At 37.3% G+C, this 13,350-nt stretch overlaps 1 protein-coding gene and 1 long non-coding RNA gene across 2 annotated transcripts; one reads left to right on the forward strand and one right to left on the reverse strand.

Moving 5' to 3' along the window:
- The first annotated feature begins 1,362 nt into the window (after nt 1–1,362).
- Nucleotides 1,363–2,545, forward strand: LOC149204448 (uncharacterized). The gene is made up of 2 exons (XR_016251778.1): nt 1,363–1,425; nt 1,869–2,545. It is a non-coding gene; the product is annotated as an uncharacterized LOC149204448 (long non-coding RNA).
- A 3,015-nt stretch (nt 2,546–5,560) lies between these two features.
- On the reverse strand, nt 5,561–12,062 carry LOC149204449 (FRIGIDA-like protein 3). Its single transcript, XM_089397126.1, has 5 exons — nt 12,000–12,062; nt 7,234–7,678; nt 6,585–6,625; nt 6,377–6,511; nt 5,561–6,259 (listed from the first exon to the last, which is right to left on the reverse strand). Exons 1-5 carry the CDS (start codon nt 12,060–12,062, stop codon nt 5,681–5,683), a joined length of 1,263 nt encoding a protein of 420 aa, XP_089253252.1. The 3' UTR covers nt 5,561–5,680.
- Between the last annotated feature and the right edge of the window lie 1,288 nt (nt 12,063–13,350).

Genomic DNA, 13,350 nt, shown 5'->3' on the forward strand with positions numbered 1-13,350 from the left:
GATGATTTGGCTCGAGCAAATAGGAGGATATCCATGAAGAGATCAATCCCCATCAACCCATGTGCTTCTTTGCTTGGCTAGTGTACAGGGATCCGGAAAACCATGGAGATAGCTGCGGAATCATGAAATAGCTGCAGAATCGTATTAATTTTATAACTATTGCAATCTTTTAACTTAATAATAAGGCACATTAATTAATATAAAAACTATGACATCTCAATACCATACCATGTCAAAATCTATAGTTCACTGTTTATTTGAGTTGATAGCGATGATAAAAAGTGGAAAAATGGATGAAAAGAGTGTAAAAACAAAACAACCATTAGAGTCTATACATATCGAGACAATATTTGTCACTATGCGATGTTGGCCCATGGTTGATTTTCATATTGAGAAAATGAGTCACAATGCGATATTTGACAATGGTTGACCATGGTTGGCTATGATTGACCATGGTTGAACATGATTGATATTATAAAATCAAGGGAATAATAAACCTAAGGGATTGATATTATAAACCCAAGGGAACAATAAAACTTAGGGATTAATACTAAAACACCAAGGGATTATGAACCTAGGGAAATATTATTATAAACCCAAGGTATATAAACCCTAAGATAAAAATTATAAACACTAAAATAAACATGGTTGCCTATGGTTGATTTTCAAATTGAGACAATATTTGTCACACTACGACGTTGGACCATCGTTGACCATGCTTAGCCTTGGTTGATTTTCATATCAACAAAATCTTTGTGAAAATATGACACTCTACTATGGTTGACCATGTTTGATTTTATAAAACATGGTTGACCTTGGTTGACTATGGTTGACCATGGTTGACCAAAGTTGTTCATGATTGACTATGGTTAACCATCATTGACGATGATTATCATATTGAAACAATATTTGACCATGATTGAAACAAATGATTGATTTTCATATTGAAACAATATTTGTCACAGTGTGATGTTGGATCATAGTTGACTATGATTAACCATGGTTAAATAATATTAAACCCAAGAGACTAATTCGGAGGTGGGTGGAGCAACGTCGATTTTATTTTTACGCCGTAAGGCGTTTCCCTCTGAGATTAACTCCCCAAATTGCTTTCGTGTCAAAATATGTGCCATTGGATTTTGGTGTTAGACGATTAGGTAATCCTTATCCGTTGATTTGAATTGAGCAAGGCCAGCCGCGACTGTTCGTTCGATCCTGCAATAACTGCGACTATTCGTTCGATCCTGCAATAATTGTCCACTATCTTCCCTACGAACCGTCAACCGACTTAATTTATTCTATCGATAATATTTTGCTGCATGAACAAGGGTTTTCTTCATATTTTCAGGTTATGCAGTTGGTAGGCGCAGCAGATCATTAATCCCCTGCAGCGGATCAGTGGTTTTCCGGGCTCAAATTTGTAAGGTAGATATCGTATTATTGTACTCACCATTCTATATTGTACTATCTTTTCAAAAAATTTCTTCGGTCTTGATACTCAATTACTGCAACACAGCAGGACCTACAAGAAACAGTCTATTATCGCACACAAGAAATTGCCTATTGTCGCAAGAAATTTACAGGAAAGAGTTTTTTTGCAGGGCGGAATCAAAGAATAAAATAATGAGAATTCTTTAAGCCAATATTTCAAAAACAAAGCTTCTACTTTTATAGGAAAAGAGTAACTAATCCATTCCCTGTGTATCGTCAAATTTGAAATATTTACATTTTGTATAGCAATGTGAACAAGTAGATGTAAAGGCAATTGCATTTTCACCAATGATTTTTGTATTGTATCATCTCTTTAAAAATTCCCATTGGTCTCGTTACTTCCATTAATGTATTCCAGTTGTATTTTCAATAAACAGTGCATTTTCACATGCAAGAAACAACCCCATGGCAAGAAGTTTACAGGAATTTTATTTTTGCATGGCGGAATGAAAGGATAAAACCATGAGAATTCATTAAGCCAATATTTGAAGTCTAACTCATTTCTAAAACGATATACTTCCATTGGGAAAGAGTAAGTGATTGTTTACCCATTGGATGTGCTATATTAGAGATCTGGCGAAGTCCTTCAAGCACATCACATTCTCCCACATTTACAGAGAGCAGAATATGGTGGCTGATCTACTATCGAAACGTGGCAGATCTATCATGCTGGCGAAATAAGCTACAATTATTTTGTTAATGGATCCATTTGTAGCTCTGGATGTTTCAAATATAATGGTATACACTGCATTGTCTGTCTGCCCTTCTAAAGCAGAGACAGAGTATCATCATCGCTGAAATAAACAAGGAAAGATGTTCATCGGGTTTTTTATTGAGTTGAGAGGTTTTGTAATTCTGTCTTTCTTTTATCAAAATTGAGATTTTGCTAATGTAAACCCAAATTTATCATGTAAGCCCAGCCTTAAGCAGATTAGAGCTCTATCCATAGAGCAGCAGTTGTAGTACTGTGTCATTTTGGATTTCAGAAGGGTGAATATTGTAACTATTTTTTCTTATTATAATGAAAGATAGCCTGTTTTTTCTTTTGTGAAAATAGGTAATTGTTTACCCATCTGGGATTGGGTATTATAGAAATGTATGCGCGGCAGATGCAACACAAAATTCTGTTGTGTACAGTGGTGATTTCAAACGGGAAAAGCGATATTTGATGCATTGCAGAGCCTTAGCCCAAATTATAGTATAGGTATTTCGCCAAACACTTTGTGCACAACCTCAAACAAAGGCAAATTGCTTCGTTTAAGCGTGTGCTTCACAAGGGTTTTCACACCGCCATTGAACCCATTATGGGTACCATTTTAAAGTTCACAATCAACATAATGAGCATACATTGTACCTTAAGCAAAACTAGAGTTAATCAGCAAAAACTTAACACCGACAAAGCAAACAGAAACAAACTTGTTTCAGGAATTTCTCCAAAAATCTAGGCTAAGAAATTTATACGAACACGGGGTAATGCAGTAGAATGAATACAAGCAAAGGTTCATTTAACGGCCATTAAAACGGCTCCATTCAATTCCATCATTAATTCAGTACGCGACAATAAAATAATGAGGACGATTTTTTTGGTAGAACACTCCATTAATGAGAAACTATATTTAGCTAGCATTACCAGTCAACTAATTTTCAAATCAACTGAAAATGAGGTCAGTCGCCATTGTTGGTTTCTTTTAAGCATGCCAAATAGTTTGACTAAAACGCGTTCCTCACTTGTAACGCGTTTAATATGGCTGAAATATTCATATTAACTAGCAAGCTCAAGCCAATTCATTTTGCTTCAAAATATATTTTCCAGCTGCCAAATATATAGAAAGTAAATGAAGAATGTAACTACACAGGCACTCACACAACCCATACCAAATGGATTTGCATGACAGAAAATCCACTGAACTCTGCAAAACACTTCGAAAACAGAATTTAATAATTCATACACGCAATTTTTTTTGCTATTTCTCAAGTCAAATTAATCTTCCACATAAAATAATTCATTTCCAAATTTACACTAACAATTCAAGCAATACAAAACCAATATGTGCATCGATTTGTTTCCATAAATCGATTTTCGCATTTATTTGGTTGAGGTGTAAGTTCAAACAGTGTGCATACATACTCATTTATGTAAATGGATGTGACCATTTTGTTGAAGCATAAATTCAAATGGTCTGCATACATCCTCACGGTGGCTGAAATTAACCATTGTATACCCGAAAACATATGCCTAAGAGCCAGCATATCTGCTTTCGCTCCAATATCAAGAGAGTATATAGCTTTCCTGAGAATCACTATCCTAGCTGAAATCTGGATTGCAAGATTTGAATTGAAAGCTTTGGTTTCCCCAAATAAAGTGGCTTACCTTTGCATTAAACTGACTTTGTGAAATTTCAAACAATGGATAAATGTTAATGTAAGAACGTGAACTTATTCTTCCTCATTGTTTGTCTGTAACTTATTATTGCAGACTTTGAAATTACTACGAGGAGAAGGAGATGACCTACCTTATTGGACCAAGAGGTAATTGACAATGTCCATGGAATTTGATGAATTGATTGAGGATGAGTCTGGAGAAAACTCTGGGAGTTGTGACATCCAAACTCATCTATCACTTGCAATGCTTGGAGTTGATGATGATTTGGTATCAAACAGTAGTCCAGATCAAAGTGTAAATCTTGTACATGAGAGCAGAACATTGGAAGATTATTTCTATGGACATTATAGCCATTCAACAAGCTTTGATTGATTTAAATCTACTTCTCTGAGCTTCATAATTTTTCTTACTCCTTGCTTCTGTAAAAGCTTAAATATTTTATATTTGGTGTATTACTGTGAGCCAATGCTACTACTTAGCTATGTTCAATTTCAATCACTCTCCATATTGGCTGAAGCTGCGTCTGAAGTTGAGTGGAGTCCATGTAAAGTCCCTTGCCAATTCCTTGTATAAATGTGAAAGCCATTAGTGGTCACTCGTTTTGGTGATCCACTGGTGCTCACTAGAGCTGAAAAATTTTCTTGTCCTTGCCTTTGGAGCAATTGTATGTATGTGGAAGGAAAAGCAATTATGATATCGCTATTGATATGCCAAACCATTTTTATGTACTTTTTTAGGTCTGAAGATGTGTAACTTGTGGTTTAGCTTGGTACATTCTCTTGTATACCAGTTTACTTTGAATTTGTCAATATCATAAGCCCAATAGCGATTTAAGTGTATGTTTGCATGGCAGAACTGCATTGCGGTTGAACTTTTTCTAAAATTAAGTTGTATTTAAAGAAATATGGTGTCTAAAAAGCATAGAACTCCAAACATCAAATCTCTTTGCTCCTTGTAGGCTTGAACCAACATCTCTTCTAGAGAAATTCAACAATTCTAATTTAATAATCCTATCGGCCTCTCTTTGTACCTTTTGAGACAATTGCTAGTTCTAGATGGGACATATAACTCCAATGTGCGTTTTCCTCGTTACAGAGAACACAAAAATATTAATGCAGGGTATAACAACTATACCACTAGCACTACAAATCATTTCTACTCAAAAAGGGGGATTTAAATATTTCTGCTCAAAAAGGGGGATTTAAATCATGCAGCAGCTTAAGAGGGGCAGGGTCCAGTTTCAAAAATAGCCTTACAATTGGACTAATCAAAATAAAATCTGATTCGCTTCATAGGCGTAGAGTAAACAGGTACCAATGAGGTAACGTGCAAGTGGACAATTAAATCATATTCAGCACAAGACCAGCCCTCGGCATACAATGCAATTGAAAGTCTTGTGTTATGAGCTCCGAACAAGATCACAAATGATATATTATTCACCAAATTTTAATCTTCCACAAAGAGACATATTGATCCTCTCTGATTTGTCAAACAAATAAAAAAATACCAAAATTATGCATAGAATCATCTTTGAACTGTAAACACTACAGTATATAGTAACCTGGGAAAGTGATGAAGCACTCAATACCATACAAAAATAAAATTCCTTAATAGAAGAAAACACCACTGAAAATTGTGAAAAGCTGCCAAATGAACTTTGCCAATCTTTTAGATTTACATAAACAAAGTCAAAAAACCTCTTCAAAGCTAAGTGCTTACTACCAGCCACATCCAATAGAAAAGGTTTTATGGGGCCTGATAAGATCAGAACTTGCTTGACCACGGTAAGATAAGCACCGTACCTACCTAATGTATAAAAGAAGACTGATAAGCTGGAGGAGGGGCAGGCAGTCTACTGCCAAAGTGATGGTTGCTATAATTAGTAGAGGAATTGTAAGAATCGGAACCCAACAATGAAGGCCCCATGTTATCTGATGGATACATATATGGCCTTGAGAGCGAGACTGAAGTCCTATTTCCAACACCATAGCCTGCTCCATATAATCCTTGGTTTGATCTGTCATATGCATTTTGGCCCTGTAGGTTGTAGGATGTAACACCTGGAGCTGCACCAGAATATTGTACTCTATCCAAATACCTATAAAAGCTTCTGTCTGCACCATTGGAAGAAGCATAAAGAGTCGGAGTTCTTTCATCTGCACTTAACGGAGGCATATATACACCAACATTTCCTCCATTAGCACGAGGACGCTTAGGTTGAGACTTAACAGCACCTGCAGACCTTTTTCTGTCAGCCTTAGCTTTCTCTAGCTGAGCTACACGCTTTTGAAGAGGATCTGGTGAGAACTGCGATTCAAGTTTGTGCTCCTCAATGCACTTTATAATAGCTCTGTAAGCAGAAAGCTCTTTTGTATTTACTTCATTCTGTAGCAGCAAATAAAAATATCGGTCAAAAAAGGAACTTCCGATATAACCAACAATACTAAGCCAAAATGATCATCACATAACAAGACATTTTGTATAATAGTAATACAATCGTACTTGTGCAACAGTAGAGTTATTCCCGCTTTTTAAACTTGCCTGAGAAGCTTTCTTAGCATCTTTCAGATATTCCTTCAACAAAGGAACAGGTGCAAACTTCTCTGTCAGCCCAAATGCATGAGCAAAGTTGACTGCCTCAATTTGTTTTCAACAAAGGAACAGGTGCAAACTTCTCTCTCAGCCCAAATGCATGAGCAAAGTTGACTGCCTCAATTTGTTTTCCACTATTGACCAGGGTTTCTACAACATCTGCATGAAATTGTCACAAAATTTTCAGTTAATCTGAATATGTCACAAACATTTGAAATACCAAAAGACAGTTTACTGTGAAAGAAAAAATAATACAGACAACTTCAACGGATTTGTCAATAAAGATAACAGCTATGCCAGCTTGAGACCATTTTCGTAAGTAAACAGTTCCCCACTCATGAAAGGCCTTATGACACTTTACCATAGCTGATCATCTTCAGGTGCCTTTATTAATATCAACAAAATAACTTACATACAACTTTCTACCTCATAAAAAGATGTCTACCTAGTAGAGGCCACTCAGTATCTGCCTTGCATATGAAATGTTGAGATCTAAAGAAAAGACTACCAACCCCGTCATCTTAGAAACCCGTTCACTGGACTAAACAAAAAACGTTGGGAAGGTTTACTACAGCCAGGATTACCAAAATTTATCTTCAACTCAATCAGCCACAACCAAGTATACTGATAAAATCCACCAGTCCCTCAAAAAAACCAAGCTAGCCATGAATGCCAGAAAAACAACAAAAAGCCTATCTACCAAAATGGATGGAAATTTTGCCAACCTAGCCACTGAGGCTAACATTACAGAACACCAGCCAACCAACCTGGCATTTTTGATTCAATTCCAAGGGAACGACAGAGTTCAGGTGTCTGCCTGCACCGTGCAAATGCAAGAACAAGCTTGCATAAGTCATCTTTATCAAACTCTGACGCAATTCCAAAAGTAGCTAGAAGTTGCAAGAAGGCCTGGGCCTCCAACGAATTGCCATTGGCAACATCTCCTTCAAGGTTTATCTTCGACTTCCATTCATGTGCAATACTTTTGACTTGCTCCTTTATATTTAAGGGCAGAACTGGATGTTCAACACCCAAAATAGGATCTGCCAAAACAGGTACAAGAGATTCCAGTAATAATGTACAGGCCCGGCGTAGAGCCAGGAGCCCAAACTCTTTCTTGTCACTTGACTTTTGTTCAAGAGAATAAAACCCCTCCAAGGACTCCAACACTAACCGTGGTGGGTCAGTTGCAGAGTTTAATGCAGAGGGAACCTAATTGCAAAGCCCTATTTCCAATTGCAAAAGTCATTAAGAATGGGAAGAAAGGATTTAGGGATTATAATATCTGAAAATTTATATTTTTAAAGTATTATAAAATGAGTTTAGATATTTATATAACAATAATAAGTGGAAATCAGAAAAAGAAAAAGAAAAGAAAAGAAATTGATTGGAGATAAACTTTTTATAATTTTGTAAATGTTATTGAGTTCCAATGCTCAAACAAAATATTTATAAAAGGTAATTCACTGGTATGTGGATGAAGCAAGCATTTGGAGGCTAATTCGTGAAGTCTGACAATAAAAGAGGTGAAATTAGAATGAGTAATGATAAGACAGAAGAAATTGCAATGAGGTTCTTCTTAAAGGTGACTTAATTGTATCACATTGATTTTGAAATGACAACATTAGCAAAATGATATAAAAGTCGTTGCAACTAGTACATCTATGTTTGGTGCATTAATCACTATATGAGATTGAAGGAATCTGGCGCATTCTCGATCAGAACTATTGCTTGATTGACAACAACATGAGTCTTGTGTTGTACAACAATTGTATAATTGGTGCATTAATCACTGTATGAGATTGAAGGAATCTGGTCGCATTCTCAATCAGAACTATTGACAACAGCATGGGCCTTGTGTTGTACAACAATTGTATAATTTGATTGTGAAGGATTTAAGGAGAAGTAATGTTGTTTTTTCTGATCCTAGCAAGGATTAGCAAATATACTATTTATTGGTCCCTGTGGTATACATTGTTTGGACCTTGTTTTCTCCCTTAATTGTAAGTGCATAAAAATATTAGATTCATAGGACAGGGTACCATTAATCATGTGATCCAATGATCTTGGACGTTTTTTATTGAATTCTTCAAAACTTATTTCCATTTAATCTTCCAAAATGTGAAGATAGTTTTATTGGTTGGAACAATGCTACAACTTACAAGTTATAATAACAAAGATTCTGTTCTGCATAATGCTTTCCACCTTGCAATCTTTTTGTGGATATGGTTAAGCAATATTCTCTTCGAGTAAAGAATAAATTATTGTGTGTAGAGTCATTGGGTTTACTATAGTAATGATCGTAACATTTTGTAGTCTTTTGTTTGTTGTTATGTGGTTTAGTGGTTGAGACCGTGCATTACCATGTTAATGACCCAAAGACAAACTTAGAGCTCAGAGCCCTCAATTATAAGTTGGTTGAATTTTATGAGATTTATATGCAATATTAATTCAATAATTAAAAAAAATATAGACTTAAGCACCCTAAATAAACTTCAATTTATACATCTTTAGAATCTCATTTATGCTACATATTCGCATCTTATGTACATTTTCCCATTCCCATGTCGGAATTGTTCCTCAATTTATGCCTTACGGCGTTTCCTTTGCAACATTTGGTGCAAATGCTAGTTAAATTTAATTCAATGAAGAGGATTCAATCCGGGGAATATTCCTTCGTCTAAATCGTAGATCCACGGCTGTGGTGCGAGGGAGAGGAAAGGAGAACGAAATGATAAAAATATATTTAATATTTATGCTGCTGTGAAATTTGGTTGGCAACCATCCGTATGGTAAGAAGACCATCCGTTTCTCACCATCGGCCACATGGTAACCGAATCGCTTTCATATGGCCATCATCGCTCGCCGGGAGCACGCACGGACAGCGACCTTTGTTAGTTGATCTAGTCCTATAATACAGTAATGTCGTGGTGCACCAGGCCTGCGTTGCGCAGGAATTGTTTTTGCCATGGACCAGAGGTTCAATTTCATGCGAGAAATCAATCAGCACCGTGACCACGATGTCCGCGGCTCAATATTCGGGGAGACGAGGAAGGCCTCTGACGTTGATCTCGATTCTGAAGATGTCAGATTTTTTCGGCAGAAGCTAAAGCCCATCATCACGGCTGGGCTCTGCTCGCCTACTTCTGATCAGAGGTTCTTGGATGTCAAATCATGCTGACATGGAAGTTTCCGGTGATTCAGTTTTCTCGGTTGAGCATGTCGATGTCGTTGTTGTTCGATTGATTTTGTCGGCCAAAAATGTCGATGTCGGTGTTGATGCAAATAATTTAACCAACGACACAACGGATACAAAACGCCTAACTTTGAGGAGCACAAAATACCAAAGACCTTAACGTGCCCACCGGTGCCCAGGAAGCACAGGCCGATAGCAAGAAGAAAAACAAAGTCAAAGGCGTTTGTACGTCGTGTTTTATTTGTTAATCGGAGTTAATTGAATTTGTTTTTCCGCTTGGAACCGAAGAAATTTTAGGTCAGCCGACGATTGGATATCTGTAGATCTGATCAGTTTTAGAATCTGGTTTTCATCATCATATAAATATAATTTTTAGCAGGATTTGCTCATGAACTTTCTCAGCATTTTAGTTTTCCATATTTTGGTATTATTCGATTCGTTCTTGTGTATTACTGGATTAGTACAGTCCAGGCTTTCATGCTTCAGAAGCCAAGGTGGCAGGTACCTGAATATTCCTTTGAACTCGTTTGAATGAATTTTGTTCTCTGACATCAATAGAGTGTTATCTCGATCAGATTGGTAGAAACCCTGGGATTTTCATGGCCACATAATTCTGTCTCTTGTGGAATTCATTTGTGCTGCTATCAAAGGTTTTGTGTGGCTAGATAGTGTTTGTAGATGAAAAGAATTAAGATTGTAACCTGGAGTTTTTAATTTATTAGCATCGTAGATCCATAATGTTGATGGATTTATATAGTTTTTGTTAGTCCCTGGCACCACCTGTCAATGTTTCACCACCTACCAGTGTTTCACTTCAGTGGTATGGTAAAATATAGTCGGTGCAGAAGGCTCAAGCAGAAACTAGGGCCACTCCTTCACTATTTCGTCCTCATTTCGTCGCCGCCTGCCCAGAGGAACATGGAGTCTACAAGATTTCAATTCCAGCTTTTGGACGTGCTCTGTTGCTGCAATTATCCCCTACCAACAGCTCTCGCCACCTACGACCTCTAGCTTCCACTGCAAAGATGTTGGTTCTTGCCATAGAAGAGAGAACAATTGTGTTGTGTAGGCCCCTGAGGATTAGTTCAACAACTGACGCTGCCATAGTACGTCCCCGCTTGGGGAGAAGGCTCTATAACCTGTAGATAGAGATGCCTTTATCAGGGAGAAGAACCCTGCAGATGTAGATGGAGAACATTGTAGATGCAGATGGAGAAGGCTCGATCAGGTGGAAGAAACCTCGAATGACCCTGCAAATGGAGAATGTTGTGGAGGTTTCGATGGAGCCTTCATATAGGATTATGAATCTCGTCTCTTCCCACTCAATCCATTCTCGCCACCTACAATGACCTGTTTGGGGACTGTATACTGCTTCCTTACCCAAGAATGGATCTAATCGATAGCGGAGAAGGATTCTGAATCGTTTATCCAATTCTTTATAATTATCAATGGTCTGCCATAATATGCCTCCCGAGTAGACGCAAGAGCGAGAACTATGCTAATTCCACTATTGTAAGTTCTGCCCTATTGCTGGCAGAAAAGCCATCTCCGAATCCCACTCAGTTTGGATAACAGAAACTTACCAGAACAAGAAGAATAGGCAGATGTGCAGGCAGAAAAGGTCAACAAGATTTGTTTATACTATTTCCAGGCATACAAAGTAAACAAGCAACAAGCAAGTAGAGAAATGGCTTACCATGTTATCGGTGGTATACTTGAGCAGTCTAGAGGAAACCGTGGTGCCAAGAATATGGTAGAAAACACTTCTTAAAAGCATGACGTGCCCTCCCGCCAGCCCAGCGAAGGTCTCCCTCAGGTCCCATTTTTAACTTGATTGTCGAAGGTATCCCTCAGGGCCCATTTTAACTTGACATCCTCATAGTCTTAATTGCCTCCTCTATATTAACAACATTGCTTATGTTGTTGCTATCTTTTTATTTTAGGGGAAAATCTGAAGTGGCTTAGCCTAGCCTTCTTGATACCTTGTTGATACACTACAGCCATTGATATCACCTCTAAGGGCTTCTATTTGTTACAATTGTTACAATTTTTGGGCATGTATTCATTATAACTTTTATTCCTTTGATATCACCTTTAAGGGCCTGTAATTGTTACAACTTTTATTCCATTGATATCATGATATAAAACAACAAAATATTTCGATATTTTGTTTCCTTCAGTTCTTTTGTTCTACTAGCTAACCGTCATAGGTTTTGCATAATGCTCAGACACATCTGCAGTTAATATAAATCACCACTTGTCTGTCTTGGTCCAATTGGTGGGTTGTTTCCTGTTCCTATGTCTGCCTGCCCCTGCCTGCTGACCCGCTTACTGCACCTGCTCTGATGCTGCTCCAACTGCTATCTCCTCTCCTACTGTCCTTGTCTCTGTCTCTGCCATTGATGGATCAGTTGCTACTACCTCTGCTTTTTTTTAGGTGTTGTTGTCTTCGTGTGTAATCTTTGCAGCTCCCAGCAGGTAAATCAATGAACCAGAAACCTATTGTGACAATAAGTTTTTCATTTGATAGTGGGGTTACGTGCATTATAACTACTAAACAAACCTGTTGTGACAATAATTTTTTCATTTGAAAGTGGGTTACATGCATTATATCCTAATATCAAAGTGCTTCTTCTTTGTGTTGTCCATCTTGCAGTTTGAGCTATCGCTTCATTGTGTTGTCCATATTGCAATTTGAGCTATCGCATGCGAGACAAGTTGTAGGGTAGTGGGCCCAAACAGTTAGACAAATGGTAAATTTGTGGGGCCACACCGTAAAACGTGGTGATTTATTACTACTTTGTATGTGACATCTCTGCATGCACTCCAAGTGTCTTTTGCAAAGGTACATCTCTACATCCATTACAGGTTTTGCATAGGCTCCAAAAGATGTTCTTAGTTTTATAGAAGGCATTCAAAATGCTCCCTTCAAAGATATTTTCTAATGAAGCATTCAATTCTGTTTTAACCCATAGCCTTTCTGCAATTGTTCATTCGTGAGAGAATTCTCAGAGTTACTATATCTTGATCTATGTACACAATTTCAACCTCAAAGGCCATTTTCTTATCAAACATTTCATTCAATGTTACCTAAGATCCATTCTGGAATTGTTCATTCGTGGAAAAATTCTCAGAGTCAGTGTACCCTGAACCATGCACACAATTTCTGCTTCATATACCTCATGACTAGCCCGTATGTTATTTTATTTATTTATTTCAGAAGCAAATGTAAGGGCATTTAGAATAAAGCCAATTTATAATCTAATTGTATTAAGGAATGCCATTATTTATGCATTATAATTGTATTAAGGAATGCCATTATTTATGCATTTTGCAAATTGTACATGTATGCAGTTTTTTGGCAGTTGATTTCATTTAGAATAAAGCCAATTTATAATCTAATTGTATTAGTGTCACACCTGAATATGGAACACCAAGAATATTGTCATCGAATCTGGAAAAAGACATCAAACAATGAACAAATATTGGGGAAACACTCCACAGAATACCATAGCGTGGGGGAGGGGGAGCGAAACAAGCAGAAAGAGGAAAATAAATTACCTGTAAAAACACTGGAAGAAACAAAGGGTGGAGGCTCGTTGATTTTTCCTGCTTTCATGATCTGTATGCATCCGCAAAATGCCAGATGCCAAGGATTGACAGTGAGCGATACTGCAATTGCCACCAA

Source organism: Pinus tabuliformis, chromosome 1_2 (genome assembly GCF_031772625.1).
Source record: "Pinus tabuliformis cultivar Carrire ecotype Pingquan chromosome 1_2, CPIR1, whole genome shotgun sequence".
Taxonomy (NCBI): Eukaryota; Viridiplantae; Streptophyta; class Pinopsida; order Pinales; family Pinaceae; genus Pinus; species Pinus tabuliformis.